Genomic DNA, 24,238 nt, shown 5'->3' with positions numbered 1-24,238 from the left:
GTTGGCCTCCATCGCAGGAGGAATTGAATTCAAGAGTAGGGAGGTCATGCTGCAACTGTACAAGGTACTGGTGAGGCCGCACCTGAAGAACTGTGTGCAGTTCTGGTCTCCATACTTGAGGAAGGATATACTGGTCTTGGAGAAAGTCCACAGGAGGTTCACCAGGTTAATCCTGGAGAAGAAGGGGATGACCTACAAGGAGAGACTAAATTGCCTGGTATTAGATTCACTCGAATTTAGAGGAGATCTTATAGTAACATATAAAATTATGAAAGGGAGAAATAAGATAGAAGCAGAAAAATTGTTTTCACTGGTGGGTGAGACCAGAACTAGGGGACAAAGCCTCAAGATTCAGGGGAGTAGATTTAAGACAGAAATGAGGAAAAACTGTTTTTCCTAGAGAGTAGTGAATCTGGAGCATGACGTCCTGTTTTGTGGAAACTGCCAAAATGTTTGGCCTGGAAGTCAGCCTGAAGAAAACTGAGGTCCTCCATCAGCCAGCTCCCCACCATGACTACCAGCCCCCCCCCCCCCCCCCACATCTCTATCGGGCACACAGAACTCAAAACGGTCAACCAGTTTACCTACCTCGGGTGCACCATTTAATCTGATGCAAGGATCGACAAAGAGATAGACAACAGACTCGCCAAGTCAAATAGCGCCTTTGGAAGATTACACAAAAGAGTCTGGAAAAACAACCACCTGGAGAAACACACAAAGATCAGCGTGTACAGAGCCGTTGTCATACCCACGCTCCTGTTCGGCTCCGAATCATGGGTCCTCTACCAGCATCCCCAGTGCTTCCATCAGTGCTGTCTCTGCTCCAGCCTCAACATTCATTGGAATGACTTCATCACCAACATTGAAGTATTCGAGCTGGCAGAGTCCGCAAGCATCGAATCCATGCTGCTGAAGACCCAACTGCTCTGGGTGGGTCACGTCTCCAGAATGGAGGACCATCGCCTTCCCAAGATCGTGTTATATGGCGAGCTCTCCACTGGCCACCGAGACAGAGGTGCACCAAAGAAGAGGTACAAGGACTGCTTAAAGAAAGCTCTTGGTGCCTGCCACATTGACCACCGCCAGTGGGCTGATATCGCCTTAAACCATGCATCTTGGCGCCTCACAGTTCAGCGGGAAGCCACCTCCTTTGAAGAAGACCGCAGAGCCCACCTCACTGACAAAAGACAAAGGAGGAAAACCCAACAACCAAGCCCAACCAACCAATTTTCCCTTGCAACCGCTGCAACCGTGCCTGCCTGTCCCGCATCAGACTTGTCAGTCACCAACGAGCCTGCAGGAGACGTGGACATACCCCTCCAAAAATCTTCGTCCTCGAAGCCAAGCCAAAGAAAAAGAAAGTGTATCTGTGGAATTCTCTACCCAGGGAAGTCGTTGAGGCGACTTCATTAAACATATTTAAGGTTTAGTTAGATATATATTTACATAAAAAAGGACTTAAGGGATATGTGGAAATGGCAGGTGGGTGGAGTTGAGTCAATGATCAGATCAGCCATTATCTCATTGAATAGGCCTGCTCCTATTTCTTATGTTCTTATGTTCTAATCCAGATACTTAAAAGCATTGGTCACTTCTGAGTATCAAGATGACGTTACAAATGTGTGTTGGTTCATTCTCAGTCCTCAGTCTTAAAATCATTGAATGTTTGTTGTCAGTTGTTTGAGGAATAATGTCCCTTCCTTAGACAATAGAGAATTTGGAAAATTCTGCCTATTTACTTGACAAATCAAAATTGTAATCAAGAAGAAAACAATCAGTTTCCTTGGGAGATAAATATTTTTACATTGGAAAATGATAATAAAAACATAATGGAATTTTCAAATGCATCAATATGGAATTAATTAACCTAATGGAAATGGTTATAATTGCAAATTTATTTTCAAGTGACTACTGGAATCTGCAAATTTCACTCTTGCACTGAGAATGCAATCGAAGGACACACTGCATAACTTTTATTGATTGCCCACAATAACTTTTTAACCCTGAGAATACTCACAGTAAACTCTTACCATGAGAAGATCCACATGAAACTCGAGAACATAGAACAACACAGCACGTGTTAGCTGGCACTAAGATCAGGGCTGATTTTCCTATCGAAGGTGAACCCACACAAGGCAGCAGGACCAGACATATACCTGGTCAGCTACCAAAGGACTGTGCAGACCAATGCCAGAGATCTTCATGGTCATCTTCAACTCCTAACTGCGGTAGTCCATCATTCCCGCAGGGTTCAAGACAGACACCATCATCCTGGTATACAAGAGGGTGACTACTGCTCTGTGGGAGTGACCAACACCATTATGAAATACTTTGAGGGTCTGGTGATAGACACTCCTCCTAGAGAAACTGGACCCATTTTGATTTACTTATAGAAGAAATTGTTTCACTGATGATGCTATAGCCTTGTCCCTTCACTTCATTTCTGACCAACCTGGAGAACAATGCCTCATATACCAAGTTCACCGACTTGTATTGAATATGATCATTCCCCAGAGGCTGGTGGAGAAGCAGTCTTTGCTGGGACTCAACACCCCTCTCTGTAACTGGATCTTGGACTTTCTAACAGAAAGATCATAGTCTGTCTGGGCCAATAGAATGTCGAGTACCATCACACTGAGCACTGGTGCACCTCAGGGCTGTGTGCTCAGCCCACTCCTGTTCATGCTTCTGACCCATGACCGCATCGCCAGATCAAGCTCCAACAGCGTAATCAAGTTTGCAGATCCCATAGCGATAGTTGGCCTCCTCAGCAACAACGATGAGTTACACGACAGAGAAGAGGTGAAACATCTTGTTGAAATGGTGTGAGAGGAACAACCTGAGTCTCAACAAGGCGAAGAAGATGATCCTGGATTTCAGGAGAACCAGGAACAACCCCCTTCCACTACACATCAATAATTCTGTATTGGAGAGAGTAGAGACTGCCAAGTTCTTTGGAGTCCAATTAACTAGTGGCCTGTCGTGGACACACAACATCTCCTCACTTATCAGGAAGGCACAACAGTGACTGCTCTTCCAGAGAACAATGAAGCAGGCAAGGCTACCAGCCACCATCATATTAACATTCTACAGGAGCTCTATTTGAACCAGAGAAATGCAGCAATCATACCGCACTGTCAGGTGGACAATCCACAGGACCATAAGAGTGTCAGAGAGGACCACTGTGTAGTCTCCCTCGTCCTCCTCACTCATCCCTCCACACCCCCCGGGATCATTGTCTGAAGAGAGCTCGCAAAATTATTGAGGACTCCTTCCATCCTGTATACAGCATTTTTCATTTGCTCCTGTCAGGATAGAGGGATACAGGAGTATCAGAGCCAGCACCACCAGGCTGAGGAACAGCTTCTTCCCACAGGCAGTGAGAATGCTGAACAACCAAAGGACCTGCTCACACTAAGCAGCCGAGACTCTCATATTCACAAAACAATGTTTATTTCTCTATATGTCTGAATGCTTGACCTGCGTATGCATTGTTTGTCTGTATGTGTGTTATGTCTGGTTGTGTGTCTGCGTGTTTTGCACCAAGGACTGGAGATCGCTATTTTGTCGGGTTGTTCTTGTCCAATCAGATGACAATAAACTTGACTGGACAGAATTAGGCCCTTACCTCATGTATCTGGACTGAACATGATTTCCAAATCATACCAAAACTGGTGTCAGCACATGATAGATATCCCTACATCCCTTTCATTTTCACATGTCTACCAAGAAGCCTCTTAAATGATACGATTGTATCTGCTTCCAACACACTCTCAGCAGTCCAGTCTAAGCACCCACCACTCTGTTAGAAAAAAACACCTTGCACGTCTCCCCAAATCTTCCTTCATCTCAACTTAACAATCTCCTCTAGTGTGTAACGCTTTTACCATGGGGAAAATATTCTATAATTTCTTGATTTTATAAACTTCTATCAGATCTCCCCTCAGCCCCCTAAACTCTAAAGAAAACAACCCAAATTTGACCAGCCTCTCCCCGTAACTCATACCCTCTAAACCAGACCATCATGATAAATCTCTTCTCTACCCTTTCCAAAGCCTCCAGATCCTCCCTGGGAGTGACCAGAATTGCACACATTATTCCAAGCGCATCCTAAACAAATGTTTATACAGCTGCAACCTGATCTCCGTTTATAATCCTTGCCTGCCCAGTGAAGGTAAACATTCCATGTCCCTTCTTTACCATCTTATTACTTGCATGACCATTTGTGAGTGGGAAGGGGAGGTTGAGAACCTCTGCTCTGGACCCAATTGTTACTGAAATATTTTGCATGAGAAAAATTGTCATTGGCCCATTTCCTTTGGAGTCATGAAACCGTGCACATAACAAGCCAATTAGGGATGATTAAAACAGTGGTTTTCAAACGTTTTCTTTCAACCCACATACCACCTTAAGCAATCCCTTACTAATCACAGAGCACCGATGGCATAGGGAATACTTAAAGTGGGATGTGAGTGGAAAGAAAAAGGTTAAGAACCACTGCTTCAGATTGTCCCTGTGTAATGGGCTAAATGGTTTTTATTGCTATAAACATGACTTGTTTGATTAGACACAAACTCTTGCAGGAATGGGAAAGGGTATTTGAGTGATTCACTCTGTGATGCTCCCTTTGTGTTTAGTTTCAGTCAGATTGTTGCACAACTGGAATGTCTCGCTCAGGCACTTCGCAGGAAGAGCTGCGCTTTGTTGAAGGACAAGGTCAATCGAGCGATTCTGGCCCTTCAGCTGACGAGGTTAACAACAACACCTGCACAGGTATGTACCGCCCTGTCAAACCCACAGCACTAGAGATGAACTGGTTGGAAATGCCAGAGATCTGGATGCTTCAGACATCAGAAGTTATTTGGAAACAAATGATATTTATCTTCTCAGCATATTTAGATTCAAGGTTAAATTTATTGTCATGTAATAAAAACAGTGTCATCTATAAAAACAGTGTCATCTTATATAAAATTGCTCTTGCCTGCTGCAAAGCAGATGGATTCGCCATTGGCAGAAATTGCCTGAAGGGCCTCTTACAGCCAGCTGTGAGTCCCTCGACCGCAGATTCCAGAAGCCCACAGCCTGCGCAGGTACCTTGCCTTGGGTCACCGACAGCCCTCCGCCTGTGAGGGTTCTTAAGCCACAGAACCACTCACTGCTCCGTCGTCATGCTCACCATCCCATGGTGCTGTCTCCTCCCCTTCTTCTTCTCAGACAAGGGTGGTCTTCCTGTCCTCTACTGCCCTGTCCTCTGCTTCCCTAGAGTCTGCAGCCCCTCATAGGCTTTGCAAACTTGGATGCAGACCTGGCGGTGGCAGGATTCAGAATAAAACCACCATCAGCTCCTTTAACAGGCCTTTTAAAGCCTGTACGGAGCCGATGGCAGTCGGATTGGGCTGTTTAACCCTGCAGGAGTACTGTGTCTCTTCGGTCCACACCAGCGACAGTGCTGCTGTTACTGCAGCCCCTCCAATGTCACCATTTTGTTTCTAATGTTCACATCTGGTTTAAATTTAGACGTATAGCACAGCTACAGGCCCATGAGTCCGTTTTGCTCAATTACACCCAATTAATCTACACCCGGGTATGTTTTTGAATGGTGGGAAGAAACCGGAGCCCCCGGGGAAAACCCACGCAGACACGCGGAGAACATACAGCGCAGGATTTAAACTCCAGTCCCTATCGTTGCCGCTGTAACAGCATTGTGCTAATCGTGCTGCCCCAGCTCAGTAAAATCAGCTGAGATAGTTGGACAGAAGGCTCTCGTTTAGCATTCCTGGGCTTGATGATTCCATCTACAAATCCACTCCATATTCCATGCTGTCATTTCATTTTTGTTTCTATTTCTAATGAATTGAATGTTCAGTAATACAGTGGAAGATACACTGTCTAGAAGTCTACCAGCCTGTTACTGTGGCAAACAATAGGAGAGACTCTATGGGCTTAACTGCTGGTTGGAGTGAAACAAGAAACCTCTGCAAATGGGTGTCTGTAGTAAATGGAGAAACTCAGCAGCATCCATAGGAGGCAAAGATGTACAACCAACATTTCAGGCCTGAGCCCTTCGTCAAGGTATGAGCAAATGGCAGGAAGGTGCCTGAATTAAAAAGGCAAAGAGAATGGAAGGAGCGGCAGGGGGAAGAGCACAGGAAAACACCCGAGGCCAAAGGTTGACTTGGACAGGAGGGCAGAAGATAAAAGCTGAGAATTGATCGGGGTGAATGTGGCTCTGTGAATGTTGAGCTATCAGCCTGTGTCCCAACCCTCTGATAGAAGGAGACCACAATGGCAGCATCAGATGCAGTAGCTGACCTGTGCAGATTCACTTGAAAGGGCTGTTTGGCATCTTGCATGGTAGTGGGGGTGGACACGAGGGCGAAAGTACAGCATTTCCCACAGTCACAGAGGTAGATATCAATTTGGTGCTATGAGGGAGTTATTGGGGGAGTGGTCTCTACAGAAGGCAGAGAGGGGGGGTAAGAGAGGAAGATGTGACTGGAGGTGGGAACATGTTGTAGGTGATGGAAAATGCAGAGGTTATATCAGATGCTGAAACTGGTGGGGTGGTAGTGAAGAACAAAAGAAATCTGGTCCTTGTTGTATCTGGGGAGATGGCAGAAAATTAAGGATATGCGGGTGAGGGCTGAGTTGATGGTAGTGGAAGGGAAGCCACAGTTCTTTAAAGGAGGAGGACATCTCGGATGTTGCTTGGACGACTTGTCCCAGGAGCAGATACAACAGAGACAGAGGAATTGAGAGAAAGGAACAGAATTCTTATAGGGGACAGGGCATGAAGAGATGTCGTTGAGGTAAGTGTAAGAGTTGGTGGATATGTAGAAGGTGGCTGTTGAGAGTTTGTCTCCCGAAATGAAGACAGAGAGATCGAGAAAGGGGAGAATGTTTGCTGAAAATGGATCGAATGAATTTGAGGTTGGGATGAAAGTTAGCACCAAAGTGAATAAAGTTGACAAGCTCCAATGTAGTCATTAATGCAGCAGAAGAAGAGTTGAGGTGCTTTATTTGTGTAGGCTTATAGCTTGCATTGGTCTACATAACCAACAAAAAGGCAGGCACAGCTTGGATTATGCGGGTACAATTGGCCACCCCTTTGACATGGAGAAAGTCATTTACTGAAGGTGAGGGTAAGTTCTGCCATTCGGTGGGTGCGTGAAGGAGCAATGGTTGGATCCATTGCTGAGTAAGAAATGACAGGCTTTGAGGCCTTTGGTATGGAGGATGGAAGTGTATAGTGATTGGATGTCCATGGTGTGGATGAGGCGCTCGAGTTCAGGGAACTGGAAGTTGTTAAGGTGATGGAGGGCATGTGAGGTATTGAAGATTTAGGTGGGGAGAGACTGGACCGAGGGGGACAAAACAGAGTCGGGGTAGGCAGATTCTAGTTCAGTGGGTAGGAGCACTTGGAAACAATGGGTCTACTGGCACAATTGGGTTTATGGATCTTGGGTAGGAGAAAGAACCGGGCTTTCAAAACAACATTGGAGACCTTGGAAGGGAGATGACCAAAAGTGATACGGTCAGAGATAGTACATGATGTATGTTGTATGGTGAGGTCCTGTTCAAGGTTAAGTAGGAGCAGGTGTCTGAGAGCTGTCGTCTGGTTTTGTCAAGGTAGAGGTCAGTGCGCCAGACTACAACAGTGTCATCCTTGTCTTCATGTTTGTTAGTGAGGTTGGGATTGCTGCAGAGACAGTGGAAGGCAGAGCATTCTGGTGGGGGGTGGGGGGGGGGGGGAATAAGTGAGAGGAGTGGTGGTTGAGACTGTTGGAATAAATAAGAATTGCTACTCATTAAACCAGTCCTGTTGTAAATCTCACCACAGAGAGATTTTGTCTGTTATCATCAGTAGGGATAGTTTACAACAGAATGAAAATGCTTGAAGAAATAAACTCCAGCTAAGAAATAAGATGAATTTCTCCATGAGCGCTGCACACTCAGAAATACAGATAAAACGATTCCAGTTTGAAGCTCAGAACTGAATAGGAACAAAAAGTGAGAACCCTGGAATCTTGAGCAAACAAGGAATTGCAAGAGGGACTAACTGGGTCAGACAGTAAAAATGAGTCTCGTTGGAGTTTCTACCCACAGAAGTTTTTGACCTGCTCATTTCCTGCATCAAGATCTTGTTTACACTGTCCTTTTGAAGTTATCCATACTCTCCATTCAAAATGAGACGGTGAGATGAGTGACTTCCCATCGGGCATGGAATCATGTCCCAATAAGTCAATGTCTTTGCTGCAATACAACAGAATGGCTGTTGCAAAATAACATTCAGGGATGTGTGGGGTGCGATTGGCTGACATAGAACATTACAGCACAGTCCAGGCCCTTAGACCCACAATGTTAAATTTAAATTTAGACATACAGCAGAGTAACGGGCCATTTCAGCCCATGAGTCCGTGCCACCCAATTTACTCCCAATTAACCTAAAGCATCTGGTACATTTCGAATGGTGCGAGGAAACCGGATCCCCCAGAGAAAACCCACGCAGACACAGAGAGAATGTACAAACTCCTCACAGACAGCGCAGGATTCGAACCCTGATCCCAATAGCTGGCGCTGTAAAGACGTTCGCTAACCACTATGCTGACCGTACCACCTTTATAAACCTGCTCATCAACCTAAACCTTCCCTACTTCATACCCATAACCCTCAATTTTTCTTAATTCCATGTGCCTCAGTCTGTTAGACAAGAAAAGTCTTTTTAGTCCTCATCCTCGGAGAAGATTTCCTCCACCTCTCTCTCTCTCTCTCTGCCATTGTGTTTCTCTCTCTATATATACTTTTGTCTCTCTCTTCTCGCTCTCTTTCTCTCCCTCCATTGTCTCTTCTATCCCAGATCTGCATTCTTAAGACCAACCCCACCATTCTCATCTGTCCTCCAATCCAAATCCAATTAAACACTTTTTGTCTATTGGTCTGTACTCCTCTCCCTGCCCCTTTAATTCAGATGCTTGCCTGCTTTTCACTCACACCTTGAAGAAGAACTCAGGCCCGAAACGTGTTATATATCATTACCTTCAGTGGTCGCTGCGAGACCTGCTGGGTTCCTCTGCCATTTCTGTGTTTTTATCACACAGCACAAGTAGCCAGAGTGCCATCAGGAATCCAAGAAACATTCCCACTGTTCTGTCAGGAATGGGATGGATGCCACTGAGAATAATGGGAATTGTTTCTGCTGAGGTTAATGAGGAAGGAGAGCTGGTTAGGATGCCAGTGGGAACAATGAGAAGGTGGTGAAGAAGACCTGGGCTTCAATTGGAGTTGGGAATTATATTTCTACTTCTCTGGCCCCACTAGGAAAGCATACATACTGATGGCTCCCATAGTCTGCTGTGGCCAGGGTCTAGTACAAAATTTAGTCAGGACTGGATATCCCAATGACTGCTGATTAAAGCTCTACTTTACAAGCAAGAGGTTTCTCTCCGTCTAGGAAAGAATGCTGCAGAGAAATGGATCGAAAGTCAATCCACACTCATTCCACAGGACCATAAAAGCAACATTTCACGGAAATTTCCCGCCCCCCCCTCCCCCCACCACCCCCATCGACATGTTCTACCAGGATTGTTGTCTGAAGAGGGTGTAACAAAAATCATTGAGGATCTCTTCCACCCTGTGCACACCATCTTTCAGCTGCTCCCGTCGGGAAAGGGATGCAGGAGGATCAGAGCCAGCACCACGAGGCTGTGGAACAGTTTCCTCCCACAGGCAGTGAAAATGCTGAACGGCAAAAGGAACTGCTCACACTGACCATCCGAGACTCTCATATTTACGAAACAATATTTATTTGTATAATAAAAATACTTGTCCTGCATATGTATTGTATGTCTGGATGCATGTTATGTCTCGATGTTTTGCACTGAGGACTGGAGAATACTGTTTTTCTCGGGCTGTACTAGTGCAATCAGATGATAAATATACTTGACTAGTTAAAATAATGATGAATAAGAGGGAGTCCTTAACCTTTAACCTTTCTCCTTTTACCCCCACACCCCTCCATCTCCACTCTCATAAACTGGTCGACAACTGATGTGTGATTAGGGAAAATGCCTCATTTAAAAGGTGGTGGCTTTGTTTCCATTCTGCAGTATCCCCGGAGGATCTGGAGAGTCCAGTGAAGTCACCGGTGGATGCACAGCTAGATGGGATAGTAGAACATCTCAGGATTGGCAGCAACTTCACTTTCAGAGTAACTGTCCTACAGGCATCGAGTATCTCAGCTGAATATGCCGATATCTTCTGCCAGTTCAAGTAAGGAGGCCATTACCAGGCTATGTTAGCCATTGCCTGTGGAAGACATGCTATGTTTACACTCTGGGGACTATGGTGCATCCATCCATTTCTAACAAACCACATTGCCAGTCTTGGCAGTAGCCGCCGGGGAAATGAAAGGCGGTGTGGTTTTGCCTATATCCTCAGAGGGTCTGCTATATTGATTCAGTATCGCATAATATGAAGAATTTGGCAATAATGCTGAAGCAAAGTCAGAAATGTAAGGAAATAGAAAAGCTGTAGATAACGGAATCTTAGCAGACAAATTGCTGGAGGAATTTAATGGGTCAGACAGTATCCATGGTCAGCCAACGTTTCAGATCGCAGCCCTTTAACAAGGCCATAGGGAAGAAATGATCTTCTTTCTTTGGCTTGGCTTCGCGGATGAAGATTTATGGAGGGGTAATGTCCACATCAGCTGCAGGCTCGTTTGTGGCTGACAAGTCCGATGCGGGACAGGCAGACATGGTTGCAGTGGTTGCAAGAGAAAATTGGTTGGTTGGGGTTGGGTGTTGGGTGTTTCCTCCTTTGTCTTTTGTCAGTGAGGTGGGCTCTGCGGTCTTCTTCAAAGGAGGTTGCTGCCCGCCGAACTGTAAGGCGCCAAGATGCACGGTTTGAGGCGATATCAGCCCACTGGCGGTGATCAATGTGGCAGGCACCAAGAGATTTCTTTAGGCAGTCCTTGTACCTCTTCTTTGGTGCACCTCTGTCTCAGTGGCCAGTGGAGTGATATTACATTATGTAAAGAAGGGGGGGGAAGCAGGGAGAGGGGCCCAGAGGTGTTAGGACAGAAGGAAGGAGAGGAGGTGAGTGTTGTTTAGGTTCGTGTGGGTCCCACAGGTTAAGAACCAGACCAAAATTGAGGTACAAAGCTCACCTTTATTTCGGAGATGCAAAAGGGACAACAGAGTCAATATGCTAGGCAAACCTCTACACACATACACACACAATACACAAGGGATAAATATACACTTAGGATAACAAGGGAGAAACCGACAGAGACTGGGGGAAATCACATGAACATACACATACACAGTCAAGATCAAGGTAATACTACGTGCCCCCATCCCTTGACTGGTACAGACATGGCTCTTGCTACCTGACCTTGAGACTCACCCCAACCCAGTGTGGAAGGTGCTACCAGGAGTCCAAAGAGGTAGAACAAAGGGGCACATGGTCCTTTATAGATCTGCAGGCATTACTGGGGGGCCAATCACTCAGGGTAGGCTGGGCCCATTGGCTGCTGTGGCCAATGGCTTGAAGCTAAATGCAGGGGTCAGCCGAGATGATTCACCTAGGCCAATTGGGTGAAGGTCAGGCCTGAGTCTGGGCAGGCTTCCTGGACTACAGTACCTGGTGATTTAGGTGGGCCAATCACAAGGGTTACCTCGATGGCTTGAGGTGAGTCTTTGACCATGATTGGCAGGTAGGGTTGCCCCCGCACAGGAGTGCAGCAGCGGTGGTGGTCGCTGCCTGTCTATCACAGAGAGACAGGTAGAAGGAGAAACTACTAGGAAGGAGGGGGAAAGAAAAGAGCGAGAAAGAGGGGTAAGAGTAAGTGCACAAGGTGAAGAAAAGATGGAAATTGTAGAATCAGATGGGGGGGCAATATGCTGTGTCGTTGCTAAAGTTTACATTTGGCCTAAGCCTGACAATAGATAAGGCGGAGGACGGACATGTCATTGTGGGAAAGGTTGGGGAAATTAAAATAGTTGGCTGCAAGAAGCTCAAATTTAGTCCAACAGACAGAGGATAGATGTTTGACGAAGCACTCATCCAATCTGCGTTTTTCCTCACTGTAGAGGAGACCACATCGGGTACACCAATGCTGTAGATCAGGTGGGATGGTGTGCATGTAAAGCTCTGCTTCACTTGGAAGGTTTCTCTGTGAAGAATGTAAGGTTGGGTGGAGAGGGGAGGGGCAGACAAGGGAGACTTGGAGAGACCATGAAGTGGATAGAGGTGGAGAGGGGATGTTGTTGCTCGTAGTGCTGGTTAGTGGAGGTGTCAGAGGATAATGTGTCAGTTACGGAACTTAGTAGAGTAGAGAGTGACAACCAGACGAGCTGTCCTTGTCCTGTCTGGGAGGAGGACGGGTAAGGGCAAAATTACAAGAAATAGAGGAGACAAGACATGAGTGTGGGCTTTATCAATGACAGGTGGGGTGAATTTATGGACAGTTTGACGTCTCGGAGTGGCCAACCTCATCTTGGGAACAGTTGTGGCTGAGGTGGAGGAACTGAGAGAAATGGATGCTGTCCTTACAGAGACAGGATGGGAAAAGGGGTAATCCCGGGAGCCAGTGGGAGCCAGTGGGTTGGTAATAGTTATCTGTGGACAGTTAAATAACTGTAGTTAAATAACTACTTTAGTTAAATAACTACTTCACTAGGGAAAATATGAATAATCTTCAGGAAATAATAGGGGACCATGGGGCTAATGTGACAGAAGGACTGGGGAAAATAAGTGTAAGTTATGAGGTTGTGTTGGATAAATTGAAGGGATTAAAGGCAGACAAGTCCCCAGGGCCAGATGGTCTGCATCCCAGAGTGCTAAAGGAAGTAGCCCATGAAATAATGGATGTATTGTTGATAATTTTTCAAAACTCTTTAGATTCTGGAGTAGTTCCTGAGGACTGGAGGGTGGCTAATGTAACTCCACTTTTTAAAAAGGGAGGGAAAGAGAAATCAGGGAATTATAGACCGGTTAGTTTTACATCGGTAGTGGGGGAAATGTTTGAGTCAGTTATTAAAGATGTGATGGCGGCTCATCTGGAAAGTGGTGAATTCATTGGTCAAAGCTAGCATGGTTTTATGAAGGGAAAGTCATGTCTGACTAATCTTATTGAAATTTTTGAAGATGTAACTAGTAGAGTGGATAGGGGAGAACCAATAGATGTGGTTTACCTGGATTTTCAGAAGGCTTTTGATAAGGTCCCACACAGGAGATTACTATACAAACTTAAGGCAAACTTAATAAACGGGTACTTTTTGGAATGGCAGTCAGTTACTAGTGGGGAACCCCAAGGCTCAGTGCTGGGACCCCAGTTATTTACGATATATATTAATGATTTAGATGAGGAAATAGAAAACAGCATGTCCAAGTTTGCAGACGACACGAAGCTGGGTGGGATTGTGAGCTGTGTAGAGGATGTTAAGAGTGTGCAGGATGACTTGGACAGGTTGGGTGAGTGGGCAAATGCATGGCAGATGCAATATAATGTGGATAATTGTGTGGTTATCCACTTTGGAGGAAAGAATGGGAGGGCTGAGTACTATCTTAATGGTATCTAATTAGGAAAAGGGGAGATGGAAAGAGACCTGGGTGTCGCCTTGCATCAGTCATTAAAAGTGGGCAGGCAGGTGCAGCAAGCAGTAAAAAAAGCGAATGGTATGTTGGCGTTCATATCAAGAGGATTCGAGTTCAGGAGCAGGAAGGTATTGATGCAGTGGTATAGAGCCTTGGTGAGAGCGCACCTGGAGTATTGTGTTCAGTTTTGGTCTCCTTATCTGAGGAAGGACATCATTGCCATGGAAAGAGTGCAGTAAAGGTTGACCAGATTGATACCAGGGATGGCGGGACTTGCATATGAAGAAAGGTTAGAACGACTGGGCTTGTAATCGCTGGAGTTTAGACGATTAAGAGGAGATTTAATAGAAACGTTCAAAATTCTTAAGGGATTTGACAGGCGAGATGCAGGAAGATTGTTCCCAATGTTGAGCAAGTCTAGAACTAGGGGTCACAGTTTAAGGATAAAGGGGATGAGGAAGAATTTTTTCACTCAGAAGGTGGTGAATTTATGGAATTCTCTGCCACAGAAAGTGATTGTGGTCGGTTCCATAGCCATATTTAAGAGAGAGTTAGATTTAGTATTTGTGACTAGGGGGATCAGGGGGTATGGAGAGAGAGCTGGAACAGAGTACTGAGTGGATGATCAGCCATGATCAAAATGAATGGTGGTGTAGGCCTGAAGGGCCAAATGGCCTACTCCTACACCTATTTTCTATGTTTCTATGTTGTCCCTGAGATGGAGACAGAGAGGTCATGGAAGGTGAAATAGGTATAGAAAGCAGTGCAGGTAAATTTCAGGGCTGAGTGGAAGTCGGCAGTGAAGATTCTGAAACTGTCGAGTTCTGCACAGGTACAGGAGGCAGCACCAGTTGGTCTGATTGGAACAGGGACTGTTGTAACTGGGGCCCGTACATGTCCCCAGAGCTATACCCTAGGTCGGGGAAAATAGGAGGAGTCGAAGAGAGTTAGGACAAGTTTGGCCTAGTGGAGGAGATTGAGGGTAGATGGGGACTGAACGGCTCTTTTCAAAAAAGAAAGGAAGGGCCCTGAGGCCTTCCCAATGGGGAATGGATGTGTACCGGGATTGCACAGCCATGGTGAAGGTAAGACAGAGGACCAGAGAATCGGAACTCTTCAAACAAGTGGAGAGAAATATGAAGAACTTCTACCTCAGGTCTGGTTGTGATTTCATTTCTTTATTTCTCTTACAGTTTCATCCATCGGCAAGAAGAAGCCTTTTCCACAGAGCCATTAAAAAACACAGGTCGAGGACCCCCACTGGGCTTTTACCACGTGCAGAATGTGAGTCAGTGTCAGGGATACAGCTACTGTGCAGGAACAGATCCTTCACCCACCATGCCTCTGCTGACCTTGATGCTGCATTAAGTATACTCCATATCATCCCATTCCCAGCCTAATCATGTATCTGCCTCAAAGTATTGCTGCTGTATCTTCCCACCAACTCCCCTGGCTGCAGGTTCCAGGCATCTACCATCCTTGTTGTGTGGAAAAAGAAACCTGCCTCATAAATCTTGTTTAAACATTCACCTTGAACCCATGCCTTCCAGTATTGAATATTTCCACCCTGGGGTAAAGGCTCTTGGTTGTCCAATCGATCTGTGCCTCTCATGATTTTGCACATTTCCATCAGAACTCTCTCAACCTGGTGAGCTCCCGTAAAACCAGTCTGTCCAGTCTCTCCTTTTGAGTGTTTTGCCAAATGTTCTCCAAACCTTCCTGCAACCAGCAGAACAGCACAAGTTCTCCAGCTGCCCAAACCAGTTTGAGGCATTTAGGACAAACAAGATGACAAATTTAGGACAAGTTTTTGAATGACTTACTTCCATCAATAAAACCAACCATGTCTTTTCTTAACAATCTTAACATTTTTAAAAGTATTTGAACACTTTTTTTTTAATTTAGATAAACAGCACAATAACAGGTCATTTCAGCCCACGAGTCTGTACCACCAAATTTATAGCCAATTAACCAACATCCCCAGTATGTTTCAAATAGTGGGAGGAAACTGGAGCCCCTGGGGAAAGCCCACACAGACATGGGGAGAACGTACAAACTCCTTACGGACAGCGTGGGGTTTGAACTCTGGTCCCGATCACTGGCACTGTAAAGGCGTTGCACAAACCCCTATGCCAACCATCCCACCCCACATAAATTATATAATTTGGTTTGCTTTACCTTTGCATATTTCATACCAAAATATATCACCAGGATAAGTCTCTCTTTTTGGCTTGGCTTCGCGGACGAAGATTTATGGAGGGGGTAAAAAGTCCACGTCAGCTGCAGGCTCGTTTGTGGCTGACAAGTCCGATGCGGGACAGGCAGACACGATTGCAGCGGTTGCAGGGGAAAATTGGTGGGTTGGGGTTGGGTGTTGGGTTTTTCCTCCTTTGCCTTTTGTCAGTGAGGTAGGCTCTGCGGTCTTCTTCAAAGGAGGTTGCTGCCCGCCACACTGTGAGGCGCCAAGATGCACGGTTTGAGGCGATATCAGCCCACTGGCGGTGGTCAATGTGGCAGGCACCAAGAGATTTCTTTAGGCAGTCCTTGTACCTTTTCTTTGGTGCACCTCTGTCACAGTGGCCAGTGGAGAGCTCGCCATATAACACGATCTTGGGAAGGCGATGGTCCTCCATTCTGGAGACGTGACCCATCCAGCGCAGCTGGATCTTCAGCAGCGTGGACTCGATGCTGTCGACCTCTGCCATCTCGAGTACTTCGACGTTAGGGATGTAAGCGCTCCAATGGATGTTGAGGATGGAGCGGAGACAACGCTGGTGGAAGCGTTCTAGGAGAGTCTGTTGTCTATCTCATTGTCGATCCTTGCATCTGATGAAATGGTGCAGCCGAGATAGGTAAACTGGTTGACCGTTTTGAGTTTTGTGTGCCCGATGGAGATGTGGGGGGGCTGGTAATCATGGTGGGGAGCTGGCTGATGGAGGACCTCAGTTTTCTTCAGGCTGACTTCCAGGCCAAACATTTTGGCAGTTTCCGCAAAGCAGGACGTCAAGCGCTGAAGAGCTGGCTCTGAATGGGCAACTAAAGCGGCATCGTCTGCAAAGAGTAGTTCACGCACAAGTTTCTCTTGTGTCTTGGTGTGAGCTTGCAGGCACCTCAGATTGAAGAGACTGCCATCCGTGCGGTACCGGATGTAAACAGCGTCTTCATTGTTGGGGTCTTTCATGGCTTGGTTCAGCATCATGCTGAAGAAGATTGAAAAGAGGGTTGGTGCCAGAACACAGCCTTGCTTCACGCCATTGTTAATGGAGAAGGGTTCAGAGAGCTCATTGCTGTATCTGACCCGACCTTGTTGGTTTTCGTGCAGTACAAAAACAAAGGCGAGAAATCAGACTGCTCAAACTACAGGGGAATCACGTTGCTCTCCATTGCAGGCAAAATCTTTGCCAGGATTCTACTAAATAGAATAATACCTAGTGTCGCCGAGAATATTCTCCCAGAATCACAGTGCGGCTTTCGCGCAAACAGAGGAACTACTGACATGGTCTTTGCCCTCAGACAGCTCCAAGAAAAATGCAGAGAACAAAACAAAGGACTCTACATCACCTTTGTTGACCTCACCAAAGCCTTCGACACCGTGAGCAGGAAAGGGCTTTGGCAAATACTAGAGCGCATCGGATGTCCCCCAAAGTTCCTCAACATGATTATCCAACTGCACGAAAACCAACAAGGTCGGGTCAGATACAGCAATGAGCTCTCTGCCCGGGCGAAGGGTAGACGGCGGCGGCCCCGATACGGGCAGGAGCAAGGGGGAGACGGCGGCCCCAGTCCGGGCACAGGGAGAGCAGCAGCGGCCCCGGCCCCGGTCCGGGCGAAGGGTAGACGGCGGCGGCCCCGATTCGGGCAGGAGCAAGGGGGAGACGGCGGCCCCGGCCTCGGTCGAGTGAGGCAGGCAGAGGCCCCGGTCCGGACAGGGAGTGGGAGGCGGCGGCCCCAGTCCAGGCACAGGGAGAGCAGCAGCGGCCCCGGCCCCGGTCCGGGCGAAGGGTAGACGGCGGCGGCCTCGATCCGGGCAGGAACAAGGGGGAGACGGCGGCCCCGGCCTCGGTCGAGTGAGGCAGGCGGAGGCCCCGGTCCGGACAGGGAGTGGGAGGCGGCGGCCCCAGTGCAGGCACAGGGAGAGCAGCAGCGGCCCCGGCCCCGGTCCGGGTGAAGGGTAGACGGCGGCGGCCCCGATACGGGCAGGAGCAAGGGGGAGACGGCGGCCCCAGTCCGGGCACAGGGAGAGCAGCAGCGGCCCCGGCCCCGGTCCGGGCGAAGGGTAGACGGCGGCGGCCCCGATTCGGGCAGGAGCAAGGGGGAGACGGCGGCCCCGGCCTCGGTCGAGTGAGGCAGGCAGAGGCCCCGGTCCGGACAGGGAGTGGGAGGCGGCGGCCCCAGTCCAGGCACAGGGAGAGCAGCAGCGGCCCCGGCCCCGGTCCGGGCGAAGGGTAGACGGCGGCGGCCTCGATCCGGGCAGGAACAAGGGGGAGACGGCGGCCCCGGCCTCGGTCGAGTGAGGCAGGCGGAGGCCCCGGTCCGGACAGGGAGTGGGAGGCGGCGGCCCCAGTGCAGGCACAGGGAGAGCAGCAGCGGCCCCGGCCCCGGTCCGGGTGAAGGGTAGACGGCGGCGGCCTCGATCCGGGCAGGAGCAAGGGGGAGACGGCGGCCCCGGCCTCGGTCGAGTGGGGCAGGGGGAGGCCCCGATCCGGGCAGAGAGTGGGAGGCGGCGGCCCCAGTCCAGGCACAGGGTGAGCTGCGGCGGCCTCGGCCCCGGTCCGGGCAGTATGGACCGACCTAGGAGGGGAGGCAGGCCGCTCCAGCCCGGGTAAGAAACCTGCATAGGAGAAGGCCACCAGGATAAGTCTGAGAATGACACATAGATGTAAGTAAAGTAAAGGGTTATGGGGTGTGAGGCAGGTAGGGGTTAGATTGATTAGTGACTTGGTTTTTATAGGTCAGCATAACATTGTAGGACAAAGGGTTTGTACTAGGCTGTCATTCTATAGCTATGAAATATGCATTTAATAAAGAATTATGCTTGATATATATTACTCTTTTTGCCAAACTGTTGAGATGTGCTGATGTTGTTTGCTGAATACCACATTCCCAAGCTGTGTGCAAAGGAAGTCGTGGAGGGTTGGTTTTTCGATTGAAGGTCTGTGATCTGAAAATGCACAGGAATCGGTGCTGGATCACTTGTTGTTTGTCTAAGGGTAAGAATGTAGATGATATTATTAGAAAATTTGTGGAATACACCAAAATTTGTCAAATGGTGGACAGTGAAGAAGGTTATCTTCCCAACTGATCTGGATCCTGTTGTAAACTTAGCTATCTCTTCACTGTGCACCACACCACCAATATTGGAGTCATCTATATACTAACTAATAAGTTAACTATATTGCAATTTAAATCTTTAATAAAGAGGGACAAACAACAATGGACCCAGTTCTGACCCCTGCAGCAAACCACTGGTTACAGGCCTTCAGTCAGATAAACATCCTTCCACAACTACCCTCTTCCTCCTTCCATGAAGCCAATTTTGAACACAACAGGCCAACTCACCTTGTGATTTAACTTTCTGGTCTAAACCTTGTCATAGGTTGGCACAGTTAGCGTAGTGGTTAGTGCGGAGCTATTACAGCTCCCGTCACCCAGGTTCATATCTAGCACTGTCTGAAAGGAGTCAACAATCCCTGTGTGTCTGCATTGGTTTCCTCCAGAAGCTCAGGTTTCCTCTCACCCTCCCACCCTCCTAAACATTGTTGGTTAATTTGGGTGTAATTGAGCGACACACATTTCAGTGGTTGGAATTTGGCTTTTACCATGTTGGAAATAAAATTTAAAAAATAAAGTCCATTTATATAATGTCCACTGCTCCGCCCGCAACATCCATCAGCAAAAAGCTGCCTCTCTCAACTTCAAGCTGACTACCTGACTAAAGAAATGCTAACAGATACTGTCCCTCAGAATCCACTCCAGCAAATTTCCAATCACCGATGTCAAGTGACCTGGTTTGTCCTTGCTGCCCTCTCTATACACCACAACATTGGCCACACTTCCAGTCGTCCGGCATTTCACCTGAGGCCTCAGCGAGGGCGGCACAACACTTTTACTGTGTCAGCGACCCAGTTTGAATTTGCCACTGTCAGTAAGGAGTTTGAATGTTTTCCTCATAACCCTGTGGGTTTCCTCCGGGTGCTCCAGGATCAGTAGGTTAATTGGCCTTGGGCATTGTGGGCTTGTGGACCAAATGTGCCTGTTACTATGTAATTATAAAAGATCCTTACAGTTTCTTCCCCAACTTCCCACAATGTGCGAGGATGCACTTTATCAGACACCGGGGTTATCCACGTTAATACGCTCCAAGATGGCTGAGACCTCTCCCTGGTTCAACACCTCACCATTTGTTTCCTCCAATTCTTGGTTTCCATGATCTCCTCCACAGTAAAGAGTGATGGTAATGCGGCCCAGTAGGTGTAGTGGTTAGCATGGTGCTGTTACAGCGCCAGTGATCCAGACCAGGATTAGAATCCTGTACTGTTTGTAAGGAGTTTGTACGTTCTCCCCATGTCTGAGTGGGTTTCCACCCACCCTTCAAATCATACTGGGGTTGTAGGTTAATTGGGTGACATTGGCTCGTGAGCCAAAAGGGCCTGTTATCATGCTGTATATCTAATGAAAATAAATCTTTATTGTCATACACATTATATAATGCACTTATGCCCAAAATCCTTATTAGCTGAAGCTGAACAAACATTTAAATAGAAATTGTATAATACAAGACTTCTTCTCTTCTTCTTTGGCTTGGCTTCGCGGACGAAGATTTATGGAGGGGTAATGTCCACGTCAGCTGCAGGCTCGTTTGTGGCTGACAAGTCCGATGCGGGACAGGCAGACACGGTTGCAGCGGTTGCAAGGGAAAATCGGTTGGTTGGGGTTGGGTGTTGGGTTTTTCCTCCTTTGTCTTTTGACAGTGAGGTGGGCTCTACGGTCTTCTTCAAAGGAGGTTGCTGCCTGCCGAACTGTGAGGCGCCAAGATGCACGGTTTGAGGCGATATCAGCCCACTGGCGGTGGTCAATGTGGCAGGCACCAAGAGATTTCTTTAGGCAGTCCTTGTAACTCTTCTCTGTCACGGTGGCCAGTGGAGAGCTCGCCATATAACACGATCTTGGGAAGGCGATGGTCCTCCATTCTGGAGACGTGACCTACCCAGCGCACTTGGATCTTCAGCAGCGTGGATTCGATGCTGTCGGCCTCTGCCATCTCGAGTACTTCGATGTTGGAGATGAAGTCGCTCCAATGAATGTTGAGAATGGAGCGGAGACAATGCTGGTGGAAGCGTTCTAGGAGCCGTAGGTGATGCCGGTAGAGGACCCATGATTCGGAGCCGAACTGGAGTGTGGGTATGACAACGGCTCTGTATACGCTAATCTTTGTGACGTTTTTCAGTTGGTTGTTTTTCCAGACTCTTTTGTGTAGTCTTCCAAAGGCGCTATTTACCTTGGCAAGTCTGTTCTCTATCTCATTGTCGATCCTTGCATCCGATGAAATGGTGCAGCCGAGATAGGTAAACTGGTTGACCGTTTTGAGTTTTGTGTGCCCGATGGAGATGTGGGGGGGCTGGTAGTCATGTTGGGGAACTGGCTGATGGAGGACCTCAGTTTTCTTCAGGCTGACTTCCAGGGGGGGCTGGTAGTCATGGTGGGGAGCTGGCTGATGGAGGACCTCAGTTTTCTTCAGGCCAAACATTTTAGCAGTTTCCGCAAAACAGGACGTCAAGCGCTGAAGAGCTAACTCTGAATGGGCAACTAAAGCGGCATCGTCTGCAAAGAGTAGTTCATGGACAAGTTGCTCTTGTGTCTTGGTGTGAGCTTGCAGGCGCTTCAGATTGAAGAGACTGCCATCCGCATGGTACCGGATGTAAACATCGTCTTCATTGTTGAGGACTTTCATGGCTTGTTTCAGCATCATGCTGAAGAAGATTGAAAAGAGGGTTGGTGCAAGAATGTAGCCTTGCTTCATGCCATTGTTAATGGAGAAGGGTTCCGAGAGCTCATTGCTGTATCTGACCCGTTTTCATGCAGTTGAATAACCATGTTGAGGAACTTTGGGGGGCATCCGAGGCGCTCTAGTATTTGCCAAAGCCCTTTCCTGCTCACGGTGTCGAAGGCTTTGGTGAAGTCAACAAAGGTGATGTAGAGTCCTTTGTTTTGTTCTCTGCACTTTTCTTGGAGCTGTCTGAGGGCAAAGACCATGCCAGTAGTTCCTTTGTTTGCGCGAAAGCCGCACTGTGATTCTGGGAGAACATTCTCGGCGACACTCGGTATTATTCTATTTAGGAGAATCCTAGCGAAGATTTTGCCTGCAATGGAGAGCAGAGTGATTCCCCTATAGTTTGAGCAGTCTGATTTCTCGCCTTTGTTTTTGTACAGGGTGATAATTATGGCATCACGAAGGTCCTGAGGCAGCTTTCTTTAGTCCCAGCAGAGCTTGAAAAACTCATGTAGTTTTTCAAGCTCTGCTGGGACCAAGGAAAATACAAGACTAATTGAGACTATAAACACATTCAATAGATAATAAATATTCACTCTAATCTCAATGCAAAAAAGTGACTTGTAGGAGTGCTCACTGTCCATGATTAATGTAACCAGTGAAGGTTCAAGTGTTTGACAATTGGTTGGAAAGAAACTGTTTTTTAAATGTAGAGGTGCTGGTTTTCAGGCTTCTGCACCTGGCCAAAAGGAGCAGTGGGAAGAGGTTGTGAGTTGGGAGATGGGGGCTCCTTTATGTTGTTGGTTGCTTGCTTGAGACAACGCCTCACATAGATGTCTGCAATGGATGGGAGGTCAAGAGCCTGTCATGGACCTGTCTGTGTTTGCTACCTCCAACAGCCTTCTGTGCTTCTGGGCACTTGTACTACCAAACCAGGCTGTGATCCAACTAGTCCGTGCACTTTCTACAGTGCACCTGTTTTTTTTTCTTTGGCTTAGCTTCGCGGACGAAGATTTATGGAGTGGGTAAAAGTCCATGTCAGCTGCAGGCTCGTTTGTGGCTGACAAGTCCGATGCGGGACAGGCAGACACGGTTGCAGCGGCTGCAGGGGAAAATTGGTGGGTTGGGGTTGGGTGTTGGGTTTTTCCTCCTTTGCCTTTTGTCAGTGAGGTGGGCTCTGCGGTCTTCTTCAAAGGAGGTTGCTGCCCGCCAAACTGTGAGGCGCCAAGATGCACGGTTTGAGGCGATATCAGCCCACTGGCGGTCGTCAATGTGGCAGGCACCAAGAGATTTCTTTAGGCAGTCCTTGTACCTTTTCTTTGGTGCACCTCTGTCACGGTGGCCAGTGGAGAGCTCGCCATATAACACGATCTTGGGAAGGTGATGGTCCTCCATTCTGGAGACGTGACCCACCCAGCGCAGCTGGATCTTCAGCAGCGTGGACTCGATGTTGACAGAGATCAGAAGAATTAATTCAAAATCCCACCCATCTGCTGTGTCTCCACACAAAGACAGGCTTGATGACCTTTCATGGGACCATTATCCCTCCCTCACTACCATTTTTTCTCAGGATTCTCCTTTATCCTCCACCTCATCTCTTTTTAGGAGGGCAAAAAATTTTCAGTGTTGCCTTTCATCCCGACAGAAACATGCAGTGCTTGAACTCTTGCTCACTCACCATTGAAAACATTCCATTTTCCATCCTTCCTCTGACCCTCAATCAAACTCTGCAAGTTCCTGCCTAATTCCTCCAAAGCCAGCCTTGCTCCAATTTAGGACGTTAACACAGGCCAGTCCCGTTTATCTCCATAATTTCTCCAAGAGGAGGTCCATTGTTGCCCCTTCTCTTGTTAGGCCCTCAATATATTGGTTGAGGAAGCTGTCTTGGACGCACAGAGCAAATTCCCCTCCATCCAGACCCTTTGTACCTTGGTTGTCCTGCCAATATACAGGAAGTTAAAATGTTCCCTATTATTCCAACAGCTATTTTTCAAATCTGCAATTTCCTTGCACATCTCTCTTCCAATTCCCATTGACTCTTTGGGGCTGATAGAATAGGCCCATCATTGGTGAGACAGCTCCTCCAGTATTATGCGTAGTAGTTCCAGTCACTGTAATCGAGGATGGATTTGATTAAGCTTAAGAGGATGCACAAAGATGTTACCAGGACTCGAGGACTTGAGTTATTATGTGAGACTGGATAGACTGGGCCTGTTCATTCTGGAGAGTGAAGAAGGCTGAAGATCAGGAGGTGCGTAGATAGGGTGATAGTGTTTTTCGAAGTGAAAGGGAAATCTAAAACTAGAAGGCATTTGGTTTAAGGAGAGAGTGGAAAGATTTAAAGGGAATATAAAGAACAAGAATTTCATCGAGAGAGTGATAGGTACATGGAACAAGCTGCCAGAAGAAGTGGTGGCGGCAGGTACAATTAAGAACATTGAAAAGACATTTTGGCACCTACATGGTTTAGAGAGGTGGGCTGAATGCAGGCAAATGGGACGAAGTTAGGTTGATAGCTTCATGCTCAAAAACTTTGTCATTCAATTTTAATCTAGAAAACACATACATTAAACTCGAACCCTTGAATGGTCAGAGTGTCGAAACCTGTTGCAGCAGCATCCTCTTGTGGATCCAGATGTGACGTGATTA

The 24,238-nt window shown here is 47.5% G+C and overlaps 1 protein-coding gene across 3 annotated transcripts in view; it reads left to right on the top strand.

Moving 5' to 3' along the window:
• kif1aa (kinesin family member 1Aa) overlaps positions 1–24,238 on the top strand; it is a 381,215-nt gene that overhangs the window by 260,940 nt on the left and 96,037 nt on the right. For all 3 annotated transcript variants that reach the window (XM_069899341.1, XM_069899340.1, XM_069899343.1), the window contains 3 exons: positions 4,638–4,773; positions 10,107–10,269; positions 14,793–14,883. In XM_069899341.1, the coding sequence (XP_069755442.1) occupies positions 4,638–4,773; positions 10,107–10,269; positions 14,793–14,883 (390 nt within the window). The remainder of the gene's footprint in view (positions 1–4,637; positions 4,774–10,106; positions 10,270–14,792; positions 14,884–24,238) is intronic.

This window comes from Narcine bancroftii, chromosome 9, assembly GCF_036971445.1.
Source record: "Narcine bancroftii isolate sNarBan1 chromosome 9, sNarBan1.hap1, whole genome shotgun sequence".
Taxonomy (NCBI): Eukaryota; Metazoa; Chordata; class Chondrichthyes; order Torpediniformes; family Narcinidae; genus Narcine; species Narcine bancroftii.
The sequence above is the reverse complement of the archived record's forward strand: the minus strand, read 5'-3'. Positions and strand labels throughout refer to the sequence as shown.